General features: G+C 36.9%; 1 protein-coding gene across 15 annotated transcripts in view; it reads left to right on the plus strand.

The window, feature by feature from the left end:
• The window catches only part of LOC127427315 (janus kinase and microtubule-interacting protein 3-like), a 65356-nt gene that overhangs the window by 30789 nt on the left and 6619 nt on the right, over positions 1-27948 (plus strand). For 3 of the 15 annotated variants that reach the window (XM_051674846.1, XM_051674851.1, XM_051674860.1), the window contains 15 exons: positions 5505-5696; positions 9765-9884; positions 11896-12042; positions 12202-12333; positions 13329-13364; positions 13712-13783; positions 14675-14791; positions 15059-15187; positions 19745-19828; positions 20390-20452; positions 21486-21584; positions 21846-21944; positions 24964-25023; positions 25132-25197; positions 25337-25405. In XM_051674846.1, coding sequence (XP_051530806.1) covers positions 5505-5696; positions 9765-9884; positions 11896-12042; positions 12202-12333; positions 13329-13364; positions 13712-13783; positions 14675-14791; positions 15059-15187; positions 19745-19828; positions 20390-20452; positions 21486-21584; positions 21846-21944; positions 24964-25023; positions 25132-25197; positions 25337-25405 — 1485 coding nt within the window. The remainder of the gene's footprint in view (positions 1-5504; positions 5697-9764; positions 9885-11895; positions 12043-12201; positions 12334-13328; positions 13365-13711; positions 13784-14674; positions 14792-15058; positions 15188-19744; positions 19829-20389; positions 20453-21485; positions 21585-21845; positions 21945-24963; positions 25024-25131; positions 25198-25336; positions 25406-27948) is intronic. The other 12 variants (XM_051674852.1, XM_051674849.1, XM_051674853.1 and 9 more) reach the window with 7 other exon arrangements.

Raw genomic sequence — 27948 nt, forward strand, 5'->3', positions numbered from 1 at the left:
TTAGCTTTTTTGTAGACTGATTGCAATCTTTATTTGAACGATCCCAATAATGATTCTTAAAATCACAAGATTGATTCATTACTCTGAGAGCGCTTGTGTTGTTGCGGTAATGCGGATATGTGCCTAAACAGTAAAATACACTTTATTGTGTATAATAACAAGTTATTAATGTAAACACAGTCAATGTCTGAAGTGAACGTAAACAGAGAGGAAAAAAAAAAAGATTTGTATCAAAAGGTCAGACTTGAAGTGTAAATGCAGCCTAGTAGAACTGCCGTAGTCTAGAATATCGTTAATATTAATAAAACAACAATAACAAGACAATTCGAAAACTACTCACTACTTTTGGCTGGATAATTTAGTAGTTTTAAAAACTAGTATGGTATTATAATCATACACTGAAGACCAGTTATATTGCTTGTATTTTGTTTCTTTGTTCACTTTATTTCTGTTTACTTGTCTTGAATAATTATGCTACTTGAGAACTTGAAATAATGTATAACTAAATTACTGTAGTTCGTTTTTAGTTGTGGAATCAATCTAGCATTGAGAATCATCAAATTGCTTTTGTATGTAAGTATAATAATGGACAGTATAACTGAAATATACCCAATCACAATCAAATCGAATTGGAATCAAATCGAGAGCTTAAAATCAAATCAGAAACTCTACAGTATATCAGTACCCAGCCCTAATAATTACGTATTCTAGTTCTATCCATCTACTTTCTCATTTCCTAGATAACAACTTAAGTACAAATTGTCACATCTTACTCCACTCTACCTTACAGCATGCCTGAAGTACTTTTACATCTTTCTATTGGAGTGCTAATAAAAATAGAACAGTGGACAGTAGGCACAATGTACAATGAATACCCATACTGAGCAAAGAGGTTGGTTGGCACAACATTCAAAGCACAGTCCTTAGAGAACGCCATTGGAAGGAGGAAAATCGAGAAATTGGAACCTATCCATGAAGCAACATGGATTACTGTGTTCACCTCGATGTTAAGCACTGCGCCAGCAGGAGAAACTGTGCAGTGTCCATCTTTCATACCCTGTAGCCCTGCGGTCTGGCCTGGAGCCAGGGTACTAGATGTTCATGGTTTATATTCCTAATTAGTTTCAGATTAAATGAATTTATCATGAGCATTAATCACCATTGAAACAGTGAGGCGTGTGTAATGGCATACAAATATTCAATGTATTCCGAAAGGTCAAGTCAAGCCAGCGTTTATTTATCGCTCCCACCAAATCATGTAGCCCTTCTTATAACACAGATAAACATTGACACACTGTGATTTTTTGTGAGATGGGTTGGTCACCGTGTCAACACCTGCGTTTGGCATGCCACTGTGAGTCACCTGATGGACAGAGTGAATGAGTCATTTCTTACACCAGAAAGATTGAAAGAGAGAAGAGAGAGATATAAAGAGTCGTATTCTCTCATTCATTAAATACTTCTTTTTTTTAACAGGTTTGAAAATAATGCACACATGCTCTCCATTTCTTGTACAGAGATTTGGACTGAGGCGGTGAAATCAAATCAATTTCTAAACACTGTATAGGGGAGACCGGGCAAGTTGTCACACGGGGAAGTCAAGGGCTTTATCTCAGTAACTATAAGAGTTTTAGTCAAAACTATTAAGTCAAAGAATTATTATATAATTTAATGGCTACTGTCAAACATTTCAAACAATAAAATCAAAGCATAAAAAATATTCCTTAATGTCAGTGTCAAATGTGATCTTACCTGAACAATTTCAGAAGCTTGTGTCACCGCTCTGTCTACACTGTTGACTTGGTGACTGATCTTTTTTTTTAAATATAAAGTAGATATACCACAAACATCACCGTTATGAATATAAATTCAATATATTCTAATGGCCGGACAAAAAACATGGAAAAGTCAAAGAACAATGTCATTGTTTTGATGTATACTATGACAAAAGGTTATTGTTGTCACACACATGACTATGAAAGAAATCCAGAATGTCTGTCAACTTCAGTTTTTTGGCTGGTGGTTGTACATGAGATATTATTGGTCATTCAGTGTTTCAGTGAAAAAGACTAATAAAGCTAGATTTTTTAAAGTCAAAACAAGGTAAGTGCCAATACAGAAATTAACTTTTAAAAATAAACTTACCCTGAAAAATAATAAAGTTAAAATTGTGACAATTTGCCCCAGCCTCTTCCCCATTTCACTGTGAGTTTGAATGTTTTGGACAATATAAAGTAATCGATCCTCACTTTGTAACCAAGAGCCAAAGATTTTCATGAATTTTCAGCTGATTACCACTTCCACCTACAGTTTTTAGAAACTGTACGTCTGAGACGTATACATCTAATTCATTGTTTGAATCAGTGCATAATTAGCATAATCAGTCTTTTGAGTGATGAAGGGCTTTGAGTGTTCTATACAGCACATAAAGTGTGAGGAATCTACGCCCCTGCTTGACTTACTAACCTTTTGGAACTATAGAAGTCTGCCTTTCACTTTATAGTGTATTGTTCATCACTATAGTAACTACAGAAGGGCACATGATGATATGAAGTTCTTTAAGAGTGGCCCATTCGGAAGCAATAATTACACATGTAGAGACACTCACCCAAACACAAAACACCATCAGGATTGAAATATATTTCTGTGTTATATTTCAGAACTCCCCCATGTATATAATTGATAGAAAAAATAACAAGAAACTATTCCCATAAAATATAATGAAATGTGATGTGTCATGCAGGGACTTCTGGGAACACCTGATTATTGTTTCAGAGTGTCTATTTGCACCCTGGTGTACTGTAAATAGCATCTGTCACATAGTGCAGCTATTTGCACCCCGATAGTCTGGTGGAACCACAGAAATATACAACAAACTAAAGTTTAAGTGTCGCTACAGTGGCGTGGGGTGTAAAAATGGTGTGTGAATGTGTAGTGTTGTCCTAACGACCGCGGTTCGAATACGTGTTTTATCCAACTTGTTTTCCCATCCGATTTCCTTTTCCACTCTTAATATTTCCTTTAATTCTACTTAAAATAATAGATGAAAATAAATATAAATGTTGATTTCATCGCAGTAATTTGGTCACAGTGAATGTCGAGGAGTGCAGAGAAGGGTTTGATCCAGAGGTGGGGTCTGTCGCATGCATGTAGATTGCATCACTGTATTACTAATATTGTAGTAACCATGTTTTTTGGCAGAAACCATAGTTGTTTTTCTTTTTTGTGTGGATTTGTTCCCCAATTTGGCATGACCAATTCCCAATGCGCTCTAAGTCCTCGTGGTGGCGTAGTGACTCACCTCAATCTGGGTGGCTGAGGACGAATCTCAGTTGCCTCCACGTCTGAGACAGTCAATCCACGCATCTTATCACGTGGCTTGTTGAGCGCGTTACCATGGAGACCTAGAGCGTGTGGAGGCTTCAAGCTATTCTCCTCGGCATCCATGCACAACTCACCACATGCCTCACTGAGAGTGAGAACCACATTATAGCGATTATATTATAGGTTAACCCAATGTGACTCTACCCACCCTAGCAACCGGGCCAACTGGTTGCTTAGGAAGCCTGACTGGAGTCACTCAGCACGCCCTGGATTCAAACTTGCGACTCCAGGTGTGGTAGTCTGCGTCTTTACTTGCTGAGCTATCCAGGCCCCAGAAACCATAGTTTTAATGCAATTAACTATGGTGTTGGTACAGTAATGTGGTTGTAATATAGTAACCATGGTTAATTTTGTGGTTACTGTAGATTTACATAAAGTACCATGGTGAAACTATGGTTACTGAAGTAAAGCCAAGGTTATTTTTTCTAAGGTAAGGATAAGGTTAGGTTTAGTGGTAGGGGTTAATGTAGTGTGTATGTGGGACTCTAAATGAAAACAATAAACATACTGCTGTGATGCCCATACTGTATGTTAGTATTTAAATATGCGTGCAAATAGTATCTGACACTATTTGAACCAGGGTGCAAATAGCATCTGTCTTATTGTTTTTCACCAGAATTTTAACAATAGTTAATAGAAAAGTATGTTACTTGTATTCTCTTTTTAGACATAATATACATTTTTGCAGTTAATTATACTGTAAAATCATACTTTTTAAATCTAAAAAACTAAATTTTTATCATACTTTACCGTAAAATGACATGTATTGCCTTGTTAAATATATTATAATTTTTTACTGAATATGTTAAGGTAACTACCACTTAAACGCTTGTTTACTGTAGCATGTTTACATTCTTATACCATTAAAATTAAAGACATTTTTTCAGTGTGTCCTGAAGGAAGATTAAGAAGAAAAAGTTCTTAAAAGTTATTTTTGCAAAGATTTATCTTGCATTTTCGCCCTATCTGTATAATTGTTTTTTTTAAAGTTGAAAATTACAGTCTTGAAGTATTAATGTGAATGATTCGCTGATGTACCTTATTCAAAAAAAAAAAAGTGTTAGTCTTTGTAATCTTGTAATAACAATGTAATAACTTGCTTCATCTCTGAAACTTTCTTGTTTGGCAGACATCACCAAGCCCTCTTATTTTTTTAATCCCTCCCCTCCAACCCACTGTCATATAGAGACTCCTGATGGATAAAATCAAGTCCCATCCTACATTTTATATCATTGAATATTCTGTTTCTATTGTAAATATGTCACATTATGATAGTAAAATGGGTTGTAAATGCTGTTTCATATTGACTGTGAGTTTTTCCCGTGTCATTAATTAAGATAAAATGATAAGATGCATATATGCGGCCGTGCTGCTGAATAATATATTCATTTGTGTTCCTGTAGTATTTTCTGTCCCGAGTGGACAAGGAAAGCTGCCCAATGTTGACTGGGTGTGATGCGTGTCTACGTTACCATGTGTGAACTGCAGCCACATGTATTTTAAAAAATAGTTACAGATTCTGTTCTGTTGTAGTTTAAGTTGTTATTCACTGAAAATCTTCATATTTGTTCTAGCTCTTCTTGGCGTGTACACTACAAGAGAGTTCATGAGAGAAGAAGCGATGTCCGAATTGTGAATAAATCATTATTTTGAATCAGATCTTTTCAATAAATCAGTTCAGGAAACCGTTCGAAAATGGACTGATCCGATTCTCGAGTTCACTGAATCAATGATCCATTTGCAGCGGTTAACAGGGAAGGGAAGTACATAATGGCATTCATTTCGGTCTGTTTCTCAAAAAAAGCTGTTGTATGACTTTAGAAAGCTTGAAATATAACGCTTGAGTCGCATGAACTTCTTTCATGATATTTTTTTTGGTTCTTTTTTGCCATTTTGGAGCTTGACAGCTCTAGTCATCAGTTACTTTGTATGGAAAACCAGAAAATTCATTCTGTTCTACGGAAGAAACTAAATGACATAGGGTTTTGAAACTTCATGAGGGTGAGTAAATGATGACTGAATTTTAATTTTCGAGTGAACTATCCCTTTAAGGGAGTACGTGTGTTGGCCTGAGTGTTTATGAGCAGTTGTTTGTGACTGTGCTGTGTTCTGTCCTGTAGATGGATGAGATTAAAGTAAAGGAGCATGCAGTCTGTGGGCTGGAGCAAGAGCTCAGCACTCAGGCAGGCCACACGTGGAGGTTACAGCAGCAGAAACAGGCTGTAGACACTCAACTGGCCCTGCTGCGAGACTCCAGCCCCAGACGAGAGGGCCCTTACTCGCCCGACGCAGCAGAGAACACAGCTAACCCTGTAAGCACCTCTTCTTCATTACTAAACCTTGCCGTTTGCTGAACTTTCAAAAATGAAAATTCTGTCATCATTCACTCATTCTCATGTTGTTCCAAAATGGATGACTTTCTTTCTTCCATGGAACAAAAAAGATGTTAGGCAGAATGTTCACAGTTTCCATTCATTTTCATTGTACAGGGGAAAAAAACATGCAATGCAAGTATATGCTGACTGAGACTAACCTACTGCCTAAAAGCTGCTTTTGTGTTCCACAGAAGAAAGAAAGTCAAACATGTTTGGAACGACATGAGGATGAGTAAATGATGACAGAATTTTACTTTTTTTGGGGGTGAACTATCCCTAGATTTATGTTGGTGGAAGGTGTCTACTTAGAGAAAGTTAATAAATTAAATGGGGAGTATAAATTGGCAAGGGTTTTCAAACTTTTTGATGCCAAGGACCCCCAAATATGATAATTGCATTGCAAGAGGCCCCCCTTCTTAAAATATAGGAACGTCCTATATATAGTATATATAGTATAAAGACCCATTTAAACTGTTTGAGAAAACATTTAAGTATTATGATATAAAGACAATTTACTGTAAATAATTGGGTGGTATATTGTTATTGTACTAAAGCAAAAATAAATTATTAAAATATCTGAATATATTTAGCCTACTTTTAATTAAGTTGACAGCATAATTTTTTTTTAACACAATATTTGAGTAATGTGAAATTTAAAAACCTGAAGAGAAACATTTTGATTCAACTAAAATTACAATACTGTCAAATGTAGTGTAGTGTAATTATTATTATAATAAACACTTTTATTATAATAATAAATATGCTGAACACTTTTTCTTTCTTTGAAATTTTCCATGGACCACCTAACACATCCTTGTGGCCCCCTGGGTCACCCAGTTTGAAAACACCTGAATCAGAGCATAATTTTAACCTCACATAAAGTCAGTGTGACTTTACATGAAGGATGGATTTCCATTAACAGCAACAGCTTTTTCAATTTATTTAGCATTTCTAAACAGACTTTTGGATCAGCAGAATTACACATGTAGCATAACTTAAATTTCAGCAAAATAAAGCAAGAGGTTTGTCTGCTCTTACTAATGCTTGGAGTTCGGTTTGAGTATTTGTTTGGTTTTCTGCTTTATTTTGCTTAATTTATACAATGTCAGTTACAACATCATCTTAATCATAAAACATATTCTGCTACAACTTGAATAATGACCTGTTTCATTTTCCATACATATTAATGCTTACTCTGGAGTAATGCAAAGAAACAGGCAACATTAATCTTAAACTTTACAGTCCAAAATTATGCATATAAGTTCAGTAATAGCAGCATCAGTAATAGTAGTTGAGTACATTTACATTTAGCAAATGTTTTAAGCAAATGCGACTTATAAATGAGGAAAATAACAAGCAATTTGTCAAACAAAAGCAAACAATATCTGCAAGTTCCAAGAGTAAAATTTAGAATTGATTCCGCGAGGATAATTTGACGTATTTGTCAGTAAAGATTTAGGTTTTATTTGTTATTTTATGTCACTTTTATGCTGTATGACACCGATTCCTAATGACACATTTCATTTTATTTATGCATTTCTGTCATTTCTACTTCATTTTATGAGTTTTCAGAGTCAATTCAACTTCAAATTATCTTCATCCGTAATTAGATTGAAAGTGTTTGAAAAAGTGCAACTTTACTTTCCACTTCTTACTTAAAAATTACCAGGAAGTTTTAAATTTTTATTGGGTTTAACAATGTTTGGGCTAAAGGTGTAACTGTATGGGGAGTGTGAGTGTGATCTTTCAAATATCACCTTTTCAGGGTTCTTAGGAAATGCATGGATGCACACATGCCTTTGGATTCACACCTTTGGTATATCCTTGCATTACATATGTTCAGCAGCAGTAGATGTTTGGTTTTGCTGTAATGTATTGGTGTTGGTGCGATATCAGGTACAGCTGTGCTGGGCTGCTGCTTTCATTTGCTCAGCAGGAGAAAAGATGAATTTGATCAGTGACCTTTCAGCTTTTTGTCAGATGTGGCCACACTAGAGCACTCTGCTTCAGTTTCCGGTTTTTCTCTTTTTACAGTTTCTATGGTTACTTGCTGTAATGGAGTATTTGCTATATACAGCTTGCTCATCTGTGTTGGATATGTTACGACAGCATAATGTAACATTAAGGACCCAGATTATTTAAAACATCAATTTTCTTAATGTATATGATTTAAGGGGGTCTGTGTAGCTCAGTGAGTATTGACGCTGACTACCACCTCTGGAGTCACGAGATCGAATCCAGGGTGTGCTGAGTTACTCCAGCCAGGTCTCCTAAGCAACCAAATTGGCCCGGTTGTTAGGGAGGGTAGAGTCACATTTGTAACCTCTTCATGGTCGCTATAATGTGTGGTTCTTGCTCTCGGTGGGGCGCGTGGTGAGTTGTGCGTGGATGCCGCGGAGAATAGTGTGAAGCCTCCGCACGCGTTACGTCTCCACGGTAACGCACTCAACAAGCCACGTGATAAGATGCATGGATTGACGGTCTCAGACGCTGAGGCAACTGAGATTCGTCCTACGCCACCCGGATTGAGGCGAGTCACTACACCACCACGTGGATTTAAAGAGCGCATTGGGAATTGGGCATTCCAAATTGGGGATTTTTTTTTAATATGATTTAACCCTTAAATGCTTAACTCGGTTCTTTAGTGATCCGGGACCTAATTCCACCTCCTTTACCTCATTCATTTTTTGGAGATATGCCTCCACTTATTTTGTATTCCTCAACCTTTCTCTTATGATTTGTCTAACAATGAATAAATGCCCAAAAAATATATATTTTTATAATTGTTTAATTACCAAATGTGCATAGGGTATTTAGTGACCCAACATATGCAGTAGTGGTGCAATATATATTTCCAGTTCTACAAATCTTAGTTTTTATGATTATTTAATATCTATATACGTTTACTATCGCAGGATATCTATTTCTTTATTACAAGACAAATTAGTGCTATATCCATACAAATTACTATATTATGTTGCTTTTCTGTGCAATGAATTATCAGTTTTGAATGATCAGTATCCCATTTGCATGTACGTGTACATATACATATTATATACATATACATGTTATTTGTATCTCAATGTGGCACTGTTGTTGCAGTGATTGACTTCATTTACATTTGCTATAGCTATTTGACAAGAAGCAACATGGAAGTAAACTATAGCAAGTTCAACAAATGAACAGTAGGACATTTGGGTGTACTACTGAAATTCTGTAAGTTGTACATCTATTCAGACTCAAAAAGTGCATGAGAAAATACATATGTGTAACTTATGTTTAGCTTATGTGTTATGTTTAGCTCCATATGTGTTTCACAGCCAGCTGAGTCTCATAACATTTTAGTGTGGAAATAATGAATCTCATTCTATAATTTGTTGCATCATCTCTTTGATGTGTAAAATTAAAAACACCAAAATGTAACAGGATATATTATATTATTATTTTCTAATTGTCTTAAAAATGCTTTGAAAATGTTACACTGTCTAGGCATTTTGTAAATCAGTTTGCCACAAGTGCCGTGTTGCTAAAGACCAGAGGTATGTAATAATCTTTGGCAAAACTCCCATGCATTTAAGGGAAAAAAGGTTAAGTGTGTAATTTCTGCACTGCTAGGAGCATCAGATGGAATAGCAATAATAACTAGAAAAGAAAAGTTTGTCAAGATGTCTTTGATGTTGGTTTGACAAAGCCTTGTCTGAAAGTTGAAAACAATGGACATTTGTACTTTGAATACTTTGCGGTCTTGACAGTAAAAGTTGGATAATGTCTTTTAATTTCTTGTTAGACACAATTAGGCCAAAATTAGGATAGCTTATTATTATTATTATTATTATTATTATTATTATTATTAATGATTTATATATTATTAATATTGTTGTATTTGTTTATTTATTGTGGTATCTTGCAAAGGAGAAAAGAGAAATAGAGCTCAGATTATTTACGTACACATCAATACACATCTATTGTTTTTGTTGCAGTTACCTGCAGTTGTTTTTTTCCCAGGTGCAGCAGTTGGATGAGAAGGACGCCCGACGTTTCCAGCTGAAAATTGCAGAACTGAGCGCTATTATCCGCAAACTAGAAGACCGCAACGCCCTGCTGTCAGAGGAACGCAATGAACTGGTGAGTGTGTTTAGTTTTAGGGTTCAACTCTTAAGACAATTAATTTTATTTCAGGCAGTTTGAGAACATTTTTCACATTCTATTAATGTTTTTTGTTTTGTTTTAATTTGTTTTAAAGTAAAGTAACTTTGTCCAGAAAATTATTCTGTCTTAATTTTTGCCTTGAGAAAATTGTAATGTTCTTTTGGTGTAGAACTTTCTTTACTGTGCGCTCTAAAAAGCACCAATAACCCACATACTGTATTTATTTAGATCAATGATTCAAACATTTTTTTTTCTGGTTCCCCTTTGAAACTAGAAAAAATTGTATGCCCCATAATCTGATAGAAAAAAAAATTATCAAATCATGTTTAGATTTTTTTTTATTGCTTTAAAAACATTCACTGCATTTTCTTTCAGCTTCATGTCACTCGTTCTGATGAATAAAAATGTATATATATATATATATATATATTTAAAGAACACAATAAAAAAAATGAATGCAAACTTTCAGTTTTCACAGTTTTGCTGAATAATAAAAAGTTACACTCTTCATTGAAAAAAATCATCTAAATGTACTTTTTGCCACTTTGCTGTGTTATTTTCTGTATACGTTCTGTTGCATGAGCACATACATTTTAAGTTGGCCTATACTTTTAAAATAGAATAATTAAAAAACGTATAATGCGTGCAGGAGCAATGTAAATATATCTTACCCAAAAAAAAGTTTTTTATCATTTACTCACCAAAGTTGTTCCCAACTCGAATGACTTCTGCTCCGTGGAACACAGGGATGTGGGATGAAAGGATTGTGAATGTACAGCTCCAAAATCACACAACAAAATCACCATAAAAGTTGACCATATAACCCGTGCACTGTTTATACAGTATAAAACATATCGAAATGTAAGTCTTAATACACCGTAAATCTTCCCTTTCATGCATTCAAATCTGCCACGCACTCAAGAACGTCCAGTTTACATAAGAATGAAGCGAAAAGGCAGAGGAGAAGAAACTGCGCAAATTAGTTCTTGAGTGTACTGTCACCACGGCAGATTTGATGTGAAAGTGGACGTGATTTGAGAACAGGGCCTTTGCAGAACCACTGCTATAAATCTAATTGTGTATGTGTGTCTCTTTGCACTGTATGTGTGTGCAAGCATACTGTATGTCTTCATATTTTCAGCTTCATCCATTAACATGGGCAGAATAATCTTAATGCTGACCTTTTCTGTATCATGGAAATTGCAATATCATATCATTTAAAGGGTGTTTATGCCTTCCTAAGTGTTATGTGATAATGGAGATGCTCTCTGTAATGGCAGTAAGCATTCTCAGACTGAGTGGTGATGAATGACTTCAGTGTTTCCTCTTGTCAGCTCAGACCAGCTTAAAGATCAATACAGAGAGTGATTTAAACACAGACAGCTGAAACCTGCAGGAAAATGACCGCTTTACAACAATTTAACACCCAACAATTTTACTGTTTATCCTCAAACATGATAAACAGTAATATCTGTGAATACACTAAACTAGACTAAAACAGGGCTGCTAATGTATTTGATCCATCATGCCGGCTTCACTCTTGGTTTCTATTTCATGTCTGAAACTAATTTCCAATTAGACTGTCAAGTCGGCTGTAAAGAGAGCACTTCTGTAGATTGTCCTTACAATGTCTTCAGAGATTTTTACATGGGACTACAATGGTGAATTTACTGCCTTTTAACTCTTTATTTTCAGCAAAAGTTGACCACATTGATTATAAAACATGTTGTGTTCAAAGATACAGTACTAGTATGCTCCTAAAAAGTTTTAGAAGATACAGTACACCTTTATAATCTTTTTTCTCTTCTGAAAAACGGACAAAGAACACTGATGACTCATCTTGTTCGCAGTGGCATTTTCAAATTTTTGTCCAATCAAATGCTCTCTATAATGAGAATTCCCTGGCCCCTGTTCGAAATCAGCACACAGTGACTGCATGTCATACATATAACAAACTGTTTGTTTGTGTGTGTGTGTGTGCACCCAGTTAAAGCGTCTCCGTGAAGCTGAGAGCCAGTATAAACCAGTACTGGATAAGAACAGACGTCTGAGTCGCAAGAATGAGGAACTGGCTCACGCACTGAGACTCATGGGAAACAAACTGCAGTTTATCACTCATGAGAACATCGAAATGGTAATAAATCAGAATGCTGTATTTAATTGAAGACATCAGTATTGTGTTTACTAATGTTGTGCCACACGCATTGCTTGTTTCAATATATGTATGCATGCTTTTTTGGAAATAATTAATAATGCAATGAGCTAGTTGATCATTGCTATTCTTATTTTGCAGAGAGAGAGAGTCAGGATGAGACGGAGGCCCAGTTCTCTAAACGATCTGGATCAGAGTCAAGAGGAGAGAGAGATTGAGTTTCTACGACTGCAAGTGCTGGAACAACAGAACATAATCGACGATTTGTCCAAGGTACTGTATTAGCTTGACAGCAAAATTCACCATTCTTCTTATTTTAAAGTTAACATGAAATGCAACTCATTTTACTTCTGTAATCTAATTTCTAAGTGAATTGATTGGATCATGAAAAGAGGGTGCTCCAGAATGGAGTCCGGTGATTAGAAGAGAGAGGCTGAAAAGTAAAATGGATTTGTAGCATCTTCAAAAAGGAATTGTGTACTACAGTATAAGGCCAGAAATATGCATTGAAGGGATAGTTCACCCAAAAATGAAAATTCTCTCATCATTTACTCACCCTCATGCATTCCCAGATGTGTATGAGTTTCTTTCTTCTGCTGAACACAAATGAAGTTTTATAGAAGAATATCTCAACTCTGTTGGTCCAAACAATGCAAGTGAATGGGTACCAATAGTTGAAGCTCCAAAAGCACATAAAGGCAGCATAAAAGTAACCCATATGACTCCAGTGGTTAAATCTATATCTTCAGAAGCGATAATAGGTGTGGATGAGAAAAAGAACAATATTTAAGTCCTTTTTTTACTATAAATCTCCACTTTCACTTTCACATTTTTCTTCAGTTTTTTTGGCAATTCACATTCTTCGTGTATATCGCCACCTACTGGGCAGGGAGGAGAGTTTATAGTAAAAATAATTACTTAAATATTTATCTGCTTCTCACCCACACCTATAGTTTTCTTCTGAAGATATAGATTTAACCACTGGAGTCGTATGGATTACATATGTCTTTATGTGCTTTTGGAGCTTTAAAATTGTGGTCACCTTTCTCTTGCATTGTGAGGACCTACAGAGCTGAAATATTCTTCTAAAAATCTTCGTTTGTGTTCTGCGGAAGAAAGAAAGCCATACAACTCTGGGATGAAATGAGGATGAGTAAATAATGAAGGAATTTTCATTTTTGGGCAATTTTGATTTCACGTTGACTTTACTGAAGAAAGAATAATATACTGTTCTCTAATCCATTTTTTTTTTCTCTCTTTCACTCCAGGCTCTGGAAACAGCTGGATATGTGAAGAATGTGATTGTGAGTTATTTTACAATGTGAACCAATAGTGTTTTTGCTTTCAATGTGATCCACATGTTGACAAACACAGTCCAGATGAAAATATCTGTTATAATAAATGTTTGTTGTAGAGAGAATTTCATCACCGCTGTTTTCTCAAAGGGTGAATGAAATTAGCATCTCAAATGATTGAACAATGCACCGAATTGGAGGTTCAGAATAAATAAAATAAATCAACGTAGTTATACTCAAGATACAGTACCATACATGCTACTTTGTTAAGGACAAATGCCAGGTCTTCTAGTACAATGGAGAGTTTTCTATTTGTGATTGAAATTGTGTTTTGATGTGTACTTCTTGTTTTTCAGGAGAGAGACATGCTGTTAAGATACAGGAGGCAGGACAGTCTGCGCAGGAAGAAGCCCTTCAGAACATGTAGGGTACGTCAACACAAGGACTGTCTGCTTTTTTTTTTTATCCCCTTTTCTCCCCAATTTGGAATGCCCAATTCCCACTATTTAGTAGGTCCTTGTGGTGGCACGGTTACTCACATCAATCCGGGTGGCGGAGGACAAGTCTCAGTTGCCTCCACTTCTGAGACCGTCAATCCCCGCATCTTATCACGTGGCTCGTTGAACATGACACCGCGGAGACTCCCAGCATGTGGAGGCTCATGCTACCCTCCATGATCCATGCACAACTTACCACTCGCCCCATTGAGAGCGAGAACCACTAATCGTGACCACAAGGAGGTTACCCCATGTGACTCTAAGCTCCCTAGCAACCGGGCCAATTTGGTTGCTTAGGAGACCTGGCTGGAGTCACTCAGCACACCCTGGATTCAAACTCGCGACTCCAGGAGTGGTAGTCAGCGTCAATACTCGTTGAGCTACCCAAGCCCCCCAGGACTGTCTGCTTTTAAGAAAATAGCTCAGTCAAAAATGAAAATTCTGTCATCATTTACTATCTCAAGTCATTCCAAACCCATAAGATGTCTTCTGTGGAACACAAAAGTAGGCATTTAACAGAATGTTGACACTGCTCTTTTAAATTCAATGACAGTAGGCAGTGACCAAGGGCTGTCAAGCCCAAATAAGGACAAAAAAGCACAAAATGGGGTCCATGCACAAGAAGTAGTCTATGATAAAAGTTTGACTCATTGGATACCAAGAATATCCTCTTTAAAATAGCAAGATTTCCCCATCATTCACTGACGGTATTCCCCTCCACCTCTTTTGCGCATATGCATATTCAAACCTTGAATATTTGTCCAAGGGTTGTTCATGTTTTCTAATGGCTCTCTCTCAGCCTTTCTTTTTGTGTGTGTGTAGCCGGTAGTGGAGACGTTTTTTGGCTATGATGAGGAAGGCTCTATAGACTCAGATGGCTCGTCTATTTCCTACCACACAGACAGAACGCCATGCACACCAGACGATGACCTTGAAGAGGTTTGTGTGTGTGTGTGTGTGTGTTTCTGTTTCACCTATATTGTAAGGACCAAAATGTCCCCACGATGTAGAAAAACATGAAATCACCCACATTGTGAGGACCTCCCATCCTTATAAATCAATGGCTTAATAAACACTCTTAATAAGGATTTAGTTCAAATCTAAAAATGCTTAAATGTTTCTGTGATGGTTATGGGATTGAAAATATTGTGTGTGTGAATATATCTTGAAACTATGACTGTTAACTTGTCATCTTCCTGTGTTCAGGGAATGCTTAAAGAGGAGACAGAGCTTCGTTTCTGTCAGCTGACGATGGAGTATCAGGCTCTTCAGCGAGCGTATGCGCTCCTACAGGAACAGGTCGGGGGAACATTTGATGCAGAGAAAGAGGTCAAGGTAAATCTTTCAAACATCTCATCTCTAAAATATTTAGATATTCACTCTTTTAACAACAGCTCTTCGCAAAATGACTCATGAATAGGATGCTTTTTGTATTATAACACTGTGTCCTAACTAGGTGTGATTGTGAGAAAGCAACAAGCTACAGTGGTAAAGCGTTTTTCCATGAGTTTCTGTCCTTGCAGCCCTAGGTATCCAAGGTCAAGAGTATCTGTGGAATTTTTCATAATTTCACTCCACATGATTTCCACTTTCAGCACGGAAAGAAAACTACTAATACTAATGAATGTAAAAACTTATTTTATTCACATCAGTAAGCCCATCAACCACCCAGAACACCCTAAAACAAGGGTTTTCAAATTGGGGTCCAGGGACTCCCAGGGGGCACAACGGGTTGCTAGGGGGAAAAAAGTGTCAATTGTAAAATATTATATCAGAATCTGAATGAACTTTATTGCCAAGTGTGCTCACGTACACAAGGATTTTCTTTTTTTTTTTTTTGGTGATAGGAGAAACAAGCAAGTGCACACAGAACATTACAGTGAGACAGAATATAAAACAAGGTAAGAGTATAAATAGACATACAAAGAAAATAGGACATATAACATAGAATGGCGTATGTACATGTGCAAGTGGTAATGTATGTGCAAGGTAGGGGCGTATGTACAGTTATTGAATTAAATATGAGTGCTTTGTAGCACCAGCCAGAGGGCAACAGTTCATAAAGGGAGTGGGTAGGGTGTGTGGGGTCCAGAGTGATAATACCTGCATGTTTCCTCTCTCTGGAGACGTACAGGTCTTGGAGGGTGGGCAGGGAGACACCAATAATCTGAACTTCACACTGCTCCAGTGATCTGTTGAAGATCTGCGTGAAGATTATTTATTTCCTGTACACACATGACTGTGTGGCAACACGTAGCTCCAATGCCATCATTAAGTTTGCTGATGACATGACGGTGGTAGGTCTGATCACTGACAATGATGAAACAGCCCACAGAGAGGAGGTGCACACTCTGACACACTGGTGTCAGGAGCACAACCTCTCCCTCAACGTCAGTAAGACAAAGGAGCTTGTGGTGGACTTCAGAAATAAAGACAGAGAACACAGTCCCATCACCATCAATGGAGCACCAGTGGAGAGAGTCAGCAGCTTCAAGTTCCTGGGTGTCCACATCACTGAGGAACTCACATGGTCCATCCACACTGAAGTCGTTGTGAAGAAGGCTCATCAGCGCCTCTTCTTCCTGAGACGGCTGAGGAAGTTTGGAATGAACCGCCACATCCTCACACGGTTCTACACCTGCACTGTGGAGAGCATCCTGACTGGCTGCATATCCGCCTGGTACGGCAATAGCACCGCCCACAACCGCAAACCACTGCAAAGGGTGGTGTGAACTGCCAGACACATCATCGGAGGTGAGCTTCCCTCCCTCCAGGAAATATATACAAGGTGGTGTGTGAAAAAAGCTCGGAGGATCATCAGAGACTCCAGCCACCCGAGCCATGGGCTGTTCTCACTGCTACCATCAGGTAGGCGATATCGCAGCATCAGGACCCGCACCAGCCGACTCCATGATAGCTTCTTACCCCAAGCAATCAGACTTCTGAACTCTTGATCTCTCACGATCAAATACATCAGCACTGCACTTTATTACCCTTACTCTTATATCTCACACCGGACTGTCATAAATTATATTATTATTATATTATATTCTCTCTTAACAACTGACTATCAACCGACAGCCTGAATGTCAATACAGTGCAATACTGTACATTCTATATATATATACTTTTTTATATATTTTTTATTTTTATTGAATAATATGTATCTATTTAGTGCGTATTGTATACTGTACAGTGTATGTTATTATTTGTATACTGTTGAGTGTAATTATGTGTATAAAAGATGTTTAATTGTGCTGTGTTAATTTGATGTTATTGTAAATTGGTATATGTCTCATCACTGTCACGACTGCTATGTTGATCGGAACTGCACCCAAGAATTTCACACACCATTGCACTTGTGTATATGGCTATGTGACAATAAAGTGATTTGATTTGAGATGGGGGCCAGTTGGTCAGCGCAGACTTTCAGAGAGATAGGTGAGACACCGTCTGGGCCTGAAGCTTTCCTAGTCTTTTGTTTCTGGAATACCCAGCACACATCCTCCTCACAGAACATAAGAGCAGGTTGAGTAGCAGGAGGGGGGCGTAGGGGATTTTCCAAGAGGTTTAAGTGTGTGTGTGAAGTGAAGATCAATGCGAGGGGAGGGGTGTGAGACTGGGCTTTTCAAACCTGCAGTAAAACACATTCAGTTCATCAGCCATTTGTTGATTCTCTACAGAGCGAGGGGGAGGTGTCTTATACTTGGTAAAGCTTTTCAGGCCTTTCCACACAGATGCAGGATCGTTGGCTGAAAACTGGTTTTTCAGCTTTTCAGAGTAGCTTCTTTTAGCCACTCTGATTTCCTTAGTCAGTGTGTTTCTGGCCTGCTTGTACAATATTTTATCCCCACTTCTATAAGCATCCTCTTTGGCATGACAAAGCTGTCTGAGCTTTCCTGTAAACCATGGTTTATCGTTATTGAATGATAAAAATGTCCTAGTAAGGATGCACATATTCTTACAGAAAGTTAAATATGACGTCACAGTATCTGTGAGCTCGTCCAGGTCTGTGGCTGCAGCTTGAAAAACACTCAAATCAGTGCAGTCAAAGCAGGCTTGTAGTTCCAGCTCTGCTTCATTAGTCCATCTCTTTACAGTCCTTACAACAAGCTTAGCTGATTTTGGTTTCTGTTTGTAAATCGGGCGAAGATGAACCAGACAGTGATCAGAGAGTCCTAAAGCTGCACTTGGGACAGAGCAATATGCATCCTTTACAGCAGTGACATGCACAGAACGGGGGCAGCAGGGGTGCAAGCAAAAATTGCAGTTTTGAATTTGCCCCCGGAACATCGAAGTGCCGTTACCTCAGACGAATATTAGGTCAGATAAAAAGTCCACTCCATTGTGTTGTAAGTTCATCAAAAGAATAATACTCGATTGCTAATGCATTTTCGACATCACGTACCTCTAGTGTAGACAGATTTATTAATTATAATGGGAGTGGTCGCATCGATTTCAGTGATATAAATTCAATTAGTCTTTTATAGAATATTGACATAAACTGAAGGAGCTGTCAGGTTCAGCCAAAGCCAGTTTGGTTTTGTTGAAACTTATAAGCTATTAGACTAATCTTTTTCAGAAAAATACCATTAGGCTACCACAGTACCGCAGCACCCTATACGCATATTATGCAGTCTGCGTAGGGCACCAACTCCCTAGGGGGGCACCGTCCAGTAGTGTAGTATAGGGCATACACAGACATATGCTGTATGCCCACCTATCTTTCTTAGGATTTTGCGTATGCCCACCTGAAATAAGAGATGATACGTATGGCCGCCAGACAATTAGTCTTTTGACCCAGAACTTTTTCAATCTACTAACACGATGCCACAGCACCGTTGAGTGAATTGTGTATATATATATATATATATATATATATATATATATATATATATATATATATATATATATATATATATACATATATTTATTGTATTTTTTTTAAGTGTACAGAGCTTCTCTCTAAGTGTGCACGGAACTGCGGGAGCACAACTGATGGCACTGGCAAGACAGACAGTCTGGCTAAGCTGAACCACCATTCAGTACGTTCATTTCAGACGTGATTGGATATTTGCTAACCAATCATATTTTCCGTTTCAGTAAGTGGTGGACATTTCCACCGCCTGATACACAAGCATCCCTGGAATAACCGTAATTTGCACTGTAAATGTATTTCCCTGCTAAACGTATATATGTGTATATATATATATATATATATATATATATATATATATATATATATGGGTCTTTCATAAATTTACAGTATGCCCACCTTTTCAGACACTACTACACCACTGGCACCATCATACCCTAGGGGCACCAGAAACTCCACCAGCTGCCCTTACTCACATGTTATACATTATTCAAGGACCTTGTAGCATTCTAGGAACACAGTCGATCGGCTCACACTCACACTTTCTCATCGCGCCTTCGCACCGTGCACCACGTTACCAGGGTAATGCCATGGTACTAAATGATTGATTAAGTTCATATTTCATGATACTGTCATGGTACTCCAAAGTACTTTAAAAAATATTATGGTTTTACTATGACACATGTCATAAACATGGGGTTATCACCGACCATGTCTGCAAATAAATAAATAAATAAACAAGTGTTATTACCATGTTGCTTTTTGTGAGAAATATAACAGAATAGGCTATTATTTGTGATAAAGGAAAAATGGAAAAAATTATGTACAGTATATATATATATATATATATATATATAATTTTTTATTATTATTATTATTATTATTATTTATTTTTTTATTATTATTTATTTTTTATTTTTTTCAGAAAATTTACCAATCTACCTGCTAATTTTACTGTACTGCCATTTTTACATAGACTTTAAATGTCTCTCTCTGCTGTTTACTGTCTGTTTTAGACTCGAGAGCAGCTGCAGGCCGAACTGATCCGATATCAGACCAGAATATCAGATCTGGAGTGTGTTCTGAGTCAACAGGGACAGGTAAAGCCGTGTTACTGAATCCATAATAGAGCTCACAAATTGAATATAGCAACACTGTTAGCTGTACAAACGAATTAAAAACTGTGATAAAAGTATTTCTGGGCTTACATAGAATATTGTGATATATTAGTATCATGTAATATTCTATTTCTGTGAGACTTGAGCTGTTGGTAGAGAACACAGCTGTATTTTAAGTAATGCTTTGATTGTTAGCTGGTGTAACAGCAATTTGAAACACTTTTTTTCTTTAAAACTTCTATGTAAACGCTCTCTTCGTTTGTTTTATGAGATGCAGTGTTTTGCTGCGGGTTTGCTATCAGGTCTAAGATTTTTATAATTGCCTCATCCTTCAAGAACAGCCTCTTTTTAAAGTCTGCATTACACTGGGACACATTCACAAAACATTTTGTGCTGAAATGTGCTACACAAACAGTTAAAAATGATTAAATCCTTCAAAAAGTGAAGCACATTTAAAAATACCATTGTCATGCGTGACTTTACATTCTTGGTGTAACACTAAAATATTGACTAATATTCCTATCATCTGATATTGTCTTTCAGGATATGAAATGGATTGAGGAGAAACAAGCTTTGTACAAACGCAACCAGGAGCTTGTAGAAAAGGTTTGTGCACACACCTCCTGTCGAAGCTAAACGTGATTTTGGAAACGCAGATCAGAAATATAAGACATGTTTTATTCATAGTAACATTTCTAGCGGTGAGGGCACTTTTACTACAGTTTGGTACCTTTTAAGTCCAAATTATGGCATTTATAACATTAAAGTTTAAAGATTACAATTCTAATAGGCTGGGTAACAAGAATAAAGACGGTTTAGGTAAATTTGGCCACTTGCAATATTGAAACCTGCATTTTGACCTGGAAGAAGGAGGTAATACCCACTGTTAAAGTTTTTTGTAAACCCTGCTGTTGCAGTGTTTGTTTGTTTTTTGTTTTATTTGTGATGGGTAACCATTTGAGTCTGTCATTTTTGTTAAGTATTTCTATTAAAAATGTGGTTTAAGTCAAGTCATTTTTAATTGGTAAAGCACTTTTCACAACAAACATAGTTTCAAAGCTGCTTTACTGAAACTTACGCTGTAATGTCTGTAATGTCTTAAAGTCCTCATTGAGCAGTTAAATGAAAAACGTGGTTTTTGCACAAAATTTCCATAGATGCTAGTTAATGGAGAGAAAAGAAGAAAAATAACTTGGGGAAAACCAGGCTCAGCTGGGGGAGCCAGTTCCTCTATGGCATAACAGCATGAATATATTGTCAATAGTTGATATATATGTGTAATACAAGTCATGTATTATTTGAGTGAGCTAAGTAGATGTTGCTGGGCAATGTTTAAAATGAAAGGATTGTGTATGAACTGTAAGATTAATTATTTCTTGTTTTTGAACTCCATCCCAAAAGTCATAGAGTTTAACCTCTGACTTTTGAAAACTTCTAATTTGTGCCTTTTATTATCAAACAAAGAAGTCCAAAAGGTATTGTATGAATGACTCGAAAATTACCCTCTAGTAAATGGTGTTAATTAATTTCTGTAAGGCATTTTCAGCTATTGAATGAAGCCCATTTGTTATCTTGTTAGGTTTTCATGCCAAATAGTATATTAACTGTCAATTTGTGTGCCTTTTTGTTCTGCTTACAGCTTAAAAACATGGAGACAGAGGAGACACGATTGAAAAATGAAATTCAGGATGCAAAAGACCAAAATGAACTCTTGGAGTTCAGAATTCTTGAACTGGAAGTGAGTGTTTACTCCATAATTTATTACATCTGTGCAAGTATTTCAGACAACAAATTTATACATAGGAACATAATAATGGTGAATCACCTTTGTAAGAGCATTTGAATGAATTATCATATTTTTATATGACTTGCAAAAACTCTATTAACTTTTAACTTAAAATTTAAGTTAAAGCATTACAGAGCTTGTTGCTTTGTTTAACAGTGAAGTTCCTACACATTGTCTGAGGGTTGATGCCAATGATGCTCTTTTTTTCTCCAGGAAAGAGAGAGAAGATCTCCAATCATAAACTTCCAGAACATTCATTTTGCAGAGGGCATGAGTGCCCTACAAATCTACTGTGAGGCAGAGGGCGTTACTGTGAGTTACCCCAATAATATGCCAGTTTTTTGTCTCAGTAACTATTAAGTTGTTTGTTCTGCGCTTCAATTGCACATATGCTTGTTTTCACTTAGTTCAAAACTGTTTTATATAAGCACATTTTTTTGGTGTGAAATTATTTTATTTTTGTATTACATTTATTATATGCTGTTTTTAATTATAATAATTGTATAATTATAATCAATAATTGTATATTTGATATATTTATTTATAATTATTATTTTATAATTATATTTATATATATTATTATTATTATTGTATTAAATGTATTATATACTGTATTATTTAATTATTAATATTTATATTTTATAATTAATAATTTTATATTTTATATTTGTATTTCTAATTTTTCTATTCTTGTAATTCTGTTTTGTATTAGATTTGTTACATACTGTTTTATTGAATTGTAATATTTTTGTTATAAATAATAACTTTATGTACTGTTTTTATTAAATTATAACATTTATATTTTATTTATAATAATTGTTTATTTGACATGTTTATTTTATGTTCTTATATTTTTTAATTATGTTTTATAATTAATTTATATATTTATCAGAAATGTAGTTATTTATTTATTTATGTTTTATTAATTTAATGCTTTTGTAATAGTTCTTGGGTACACACTGGGATATGTTACGGCAATGGGCCAACTATATAATCAAGATTGATTTTAACCAAAAGTATGAACTGTGTTCTCAGAACAAGGGTATTTTTAATGAAAGGTTGGGGCAAGTTGTCACATGCTGCAATTTTATACAATTCACTAATTGAAGTTTCTGTTGGCTAACACATTGATTTGATATATATATATATATATATATATATATATATATATATATATATATATATATATATATACACACACACACACACACACTGCCTGGTCAAAAAAAAGTTGCATAATCTAATATTTCGTTGGACCGCCTTTAGCCTTGATTACAGCGCGCATTTGTCGTGGCATTATTTCGACAACCTTATGCAACGTCACAACATTTATTTCCATCCAGAGTTGCATTAATTTTTCGTCGAGATCTTGTATTGATGACGGGAGAGTCGAACCACTCCGTAAAGTCTTCTGCAGTACATCCTAAAGACTTTCAATGGGGTTAAGGTCAGGACTTTTTGGTGGCCAATTCACTCTTTCACAATTTGTTCGCGATGAATCTTGGCATTGTCATCCTGGAATATGCCCGTGCCGTCAGGGAAGAAAAAATCTATTGATGTGATAACCTGGTCATTCAGTACATTCAGGTAGTCAGCTGACTGCATTTTATTGCCGCATAACGTTGCTGAGCCTAGACCTGACCAATTGAAGCAACCCCAGATCATAACACTGCCTTCAGAGGCCTGTACAGTGGGCACTATGCATGAGGAGTGCACTTCCCTTCTTACCCTGACATGTCCATCACTTTGGAATAGTGTAAATCTGTTTAGCTGTTAGTTGTTTAGTCCCAACCCTGTAAGTTCTCGTCACATTGTGCATGTGGAAATGCTCTTACTTTCACTATTAAACATAGCCGTGAGTTCTACTGTCGATTTTTTACGATGTGACTTCACCAAGCGTTTTAATGATCTCCGATCACGATCATTCAAGATTTTTTTTCGACCACATTTCTTCCACGAAGCAGTTCACCACTATCCTTCCAGGTTTTAATAATGCGTTGGACATTTCTTAACCGAATTCCAGTGATTTCAGCAATCTCCTTAGTAGTTTTCTTTGCTTGATGCAGACCAATAATTTGCCCCTTCTGAAACACAATAAAATCTTTTTACATCTGTTGCCAGCTGAAACATATTAATCTCTTCAATAATGATCCAATCATAGACTCTTAAGTATCTGCTTATTTAAATCCAAACGCTGACTTTTTTTTTTGGCCAGGCAGTGTAAAACCACCTGCCTAATATTGTGTAGGTTCCCCTCGTGTCGCCAAAACAGTGCCAACCCGCATCTCAGAATAGCATTCTGAGATGTTATTCTTGTCACCACAATTGTACAGAGCGGTTATCTGAGTTACTGTAGACTTTGTCAGTTTGAACCAGTCTGGCCATTCTCTGTTGACCTCTCTCATCAACAAGGCATTTCCGTCCACAGAACTGCCGCTCACTGGATGTTTTTTGTTGTTGTTGTTGTTTTTGGCACCATTCAGAGTAAAGTTTAGAGACTGTTGAGTGTGAAAATCCCAGGAGATCAGTAGTTACAGAAATACTCAAACCAGCCCATCTTGTTATCTTTTCCATTTTAACAATTTCATGAACCATTTGGTGTTTCATAAAACAGTTTCCCATTTTGACAACTTAGCCCATAGTGTGTGACAACATGTCCTGGTCACCCCTATTATTTAAAGGGATAGTTCACCCAAAAATGAAATTATCTTATCATTTACTCACCCTAATGCCATCCCAGATGTGTTTGATGTTCTTTCTTCAGCAGAAAACAAACTTTTTTCTAACATTTTTAGGAGAATATCTCAGCTCTGTAGGTCCAAACAATACAAGTGAATGGGGATCAGATATTTGTAGCTCCAAAAATCACATAAATGAAACAGAAGTAATCCATATGACTCCAGTGTTTAAATCCATTTCTTCTGAAGCAATATAATAGGTGTGGGTGAGAAACAGAATATTTAAGTCATTGGTTACTCTAAATCTCCACTTTAATTTTCAGATGTGAAAGTGAAACTACACAGGCACCACATGTGACTATCAGATGTAAAAGTGAAAGTGAAACCTTTAAACTCCCACATTTATCTAAAGAGTTTGTAATATGTTTTTAGTTTATAGTTTATTGAAACCCCAAACATTGAAAACATCTCAACCACATATTATATTTCACTGGATTACAATTAAACATGTTCTGAAGGCTAATTTTTAATTAAGTTTAATTAAGTTTTCAGGTGGAACTTATATTACCACTTAGACTTCTGTCTTTTGCCTGGAGAGATAGTCAAAGCTTAATATTCCTCAGTAAAATTGTTCCCTTTTTCTCACCATACAGGACATTGTGATTATAGAACTGATGAAGAAACTCGACATTCTGGGGGATAACGCCGTAAGTGTATGTTGATTTCATATGTAAATGTGTGTGTTTAGACATGTCTGGGTGTATGAATATACATGTATATTTCTGTCACTGATATCTCATCTTTCATTGTATGACACACAGAATCTCACTAATGAGGAGCAAGTGGTGGTTATTCATGCCAGAACGGTATTAACCTTAGCAGAAAAGGTATGCATTAATGTTTGTTTTGTTTTGTTTTTTTGTTTTTCCTCAAAAATATCTTCTTTTATTATTTCATGTCCATTTCTTGCATGATATTTTTATGAATGCCAATGTTTCTGTCTTTTGTCGTCTCTGTTTTGTCCAGTGGTTAGAGGACATCGAGGTCACCAAATCTGGATTACAACAGAAAATGTTTGACATTGAATGTGAAAAGGTAAATGCATCCTTAAGGTCATTACACATTTCCATAAGTTCCTTTGAGTTGTGTGAATCTCACAAAACTCATATATATATATATATATATATATATATATATATATATATATATATATTCTGTATATACAGTATATACTATATATTTACCAAATTCCAAATAAAAATATTGTCATTTAGATCATTTATTTACAGAAAATGACAACTGGTGAAAATAGCAAAAAAGATGGGTGTTTTCAGACCTCAAATAATGCAAAGAGAACAAGTTCATATTCATTTTTAAACAACACAATACGAACATTTTAACTTGTGAAGAGTTCAAAAATCAATATTTGGTGGAATAAAACTGATTTTCAATCACAGCTTTCATGCGTCTTGGCATGCTCTCTACCAGTCTTTCACATTGATGTTGGGTGACTTTATGCCACTACTGGCGCAACAATTCAAGCAGCTCGGCTTTTTTGATGGCTTGTGGCCATCCATATTCCTCCTGATCACATTCCAGAGGTTTTCAGTGGGGTTCAGGTCTGGAGATTGGGCTGGCCATGACAGGATCTTGATCCGGTGGTCCTCCATCCACACCTTGATTGACCTGGCTGTGTGGCATGGAGCATTGTCCTGCTGGAATAAACAATCCTCAGAGTTGGGGAACATTTTCAGAGCAGAAGGAATCAAGTTTTTTTCAGGATAACCTTGTACGTGGCTTGATTCATGCATCCTTCACAAAGACAAATCTGCCCTGGTTATTTTGACCAGTTGTCATTTTATGTAAATAAATGCTCTAAATGACAATATTTTTATTTGGAATTTGGGAGAAATGTTGTCAGTACTTTATAGAATAAAACAAAAATGTTCAATTTACTCAAACACATAACTATAAATCTTCCCCGCCTTCTCGGACCTGGGAGGGAGACATGGGGAGGGACAAACAACAAAAAAAGAGAGGGAAAGGCCAACACGGAGCGACAGTGGGAGAGAGAGAAAATAAACGTACTCGCCGGTTCTCTGATATGCCGTAGCCTGCTCCTCGGTCACTCCTCCACCCTCTAGTGGATGACAGCCGCTCCTCCCCGGGTGGATCGGAGGAAGTCCTCCGGCCCCTGGTGGACGGAACTCCCCACCGCATTTTGGTGGATGGTAGGGGTCTCCTCCGCCCCGGTAGCGGTTCTCCCACTCCAGGCGGTCGGCATTGAGCCACTCCCCGCTCACGGACGGCGGTCTTATCTTTGGCCCCGCCACGTTTTAGCAGACGGTAGGGGTCTCCTCTGCCCCTGGCAATGGCCCGACCGCTGCAGGCAGTTGATAGGAACCCCCTCCTCCCCACGCGGTCAGCGATCGTTCCTCCGCTTTCAGGCAGCCGGGCTCCTCAGTCCCCTTGTGGATGGACGCGGCTGCTCCTTTGGGCTGGATGGTTGTGGCGAGGACTCTACTACGGCGCATCCCTACTCCTTCCCGGGTTTCCAATGTAATGGGGTAAAAGGGAAAGGAGGAGATGAGAACTGGCTTGACAATATAAATAAACATTTAATGATTAACTTAAAGAAAAAGACATATAACACAAATGCATACGGGGCAGCTGCCTGTAGCTCTCTCTCTGCCGAACCGCTGCCTCCGGCCGCCTTTATCCCCCTCGTGGGCTTGATTAGCCTGATTAGGGGCCGGGCGTGCATCATCACGGCCCGGCCCCGCCCTCCTCCTCGCCACAAGCGTGTTCAGCGCTAGGGAATAATTGTGTAGCGCTGAGCGCACTTTATTCCCGCTCTGCTCACATATACACATATGCTTACACAATCACTTAGCCAGGTGTCAGATAACTAGCACAAAGATTTAGATCTCAGTCCGGACTGAATTGTCCTTCGGTCCGGACACATTTCACAAAACTTGTTTCTAATCGCAGTCTAGACTGAGCCCTTTTGGAGGTGTTAAGTGTGGATATGCGAAACTCCTCTCTGTAAGAGAAGGCGTGACGATCATGAAAAACAAATCAATGGCATCAATGCCTCCATCATCTGGAAAATTGGTGTACAGTGATTTAACATCTAAAGTAAAAAGCAAACTGTTAATAGTAGGGAGTTTGATCGATTGTAATACTTTAATCGTATCCATAGAGTCCTGCACATATGAAGGAAGGCTTTTGACATGAGGTTTTAGGTAAAAAAATCAATAAAGGCTGACATTTTTGCTGTAGGTGAACACATTACTGCTATAATAGGTCTACTTGGTGTGCACACTACACTACCATTTTCAGTTCTGTTTTTATTTTTATTTTTATTTTATTTATTTTTTTGCAAATCTCATTATACACATTGATGATAAATTCTCATGTTCTCATTACTGTAAAACCTGATAACGAAGAATAGGGTCATTTATGACACATTTGAATTTATTTATGTTTCATGCATATGTTCATCCTGAATCACCCTGTCCATACATAATGTTTTTTTTGTTTTGTTGTTTTTTTCTTTTTTTAGTTTGTGGGATTATCCCTCTTAAATATGCAGGATGACTTTGGTTAATCCAGTATGCTGTAATAATTTATTTCGG

Source organism: Myxocyprinus asiaticus, chromosome 36 (assembly GCF_019703515.2).
Source record: "Myxocyprinus asiaticus isolate MX2 ecotype Aquarium Trade chromosome 36, UBuf_Myxa_2, whole genome shotgun sequence".
Taxonomy (NCBI): Eukaryota; Metazoa; Chordata; class Actinopteri; order Cypriniformes; family Catostomidae; genus Myxocyprinus; species Myxocyprinus asiaticus.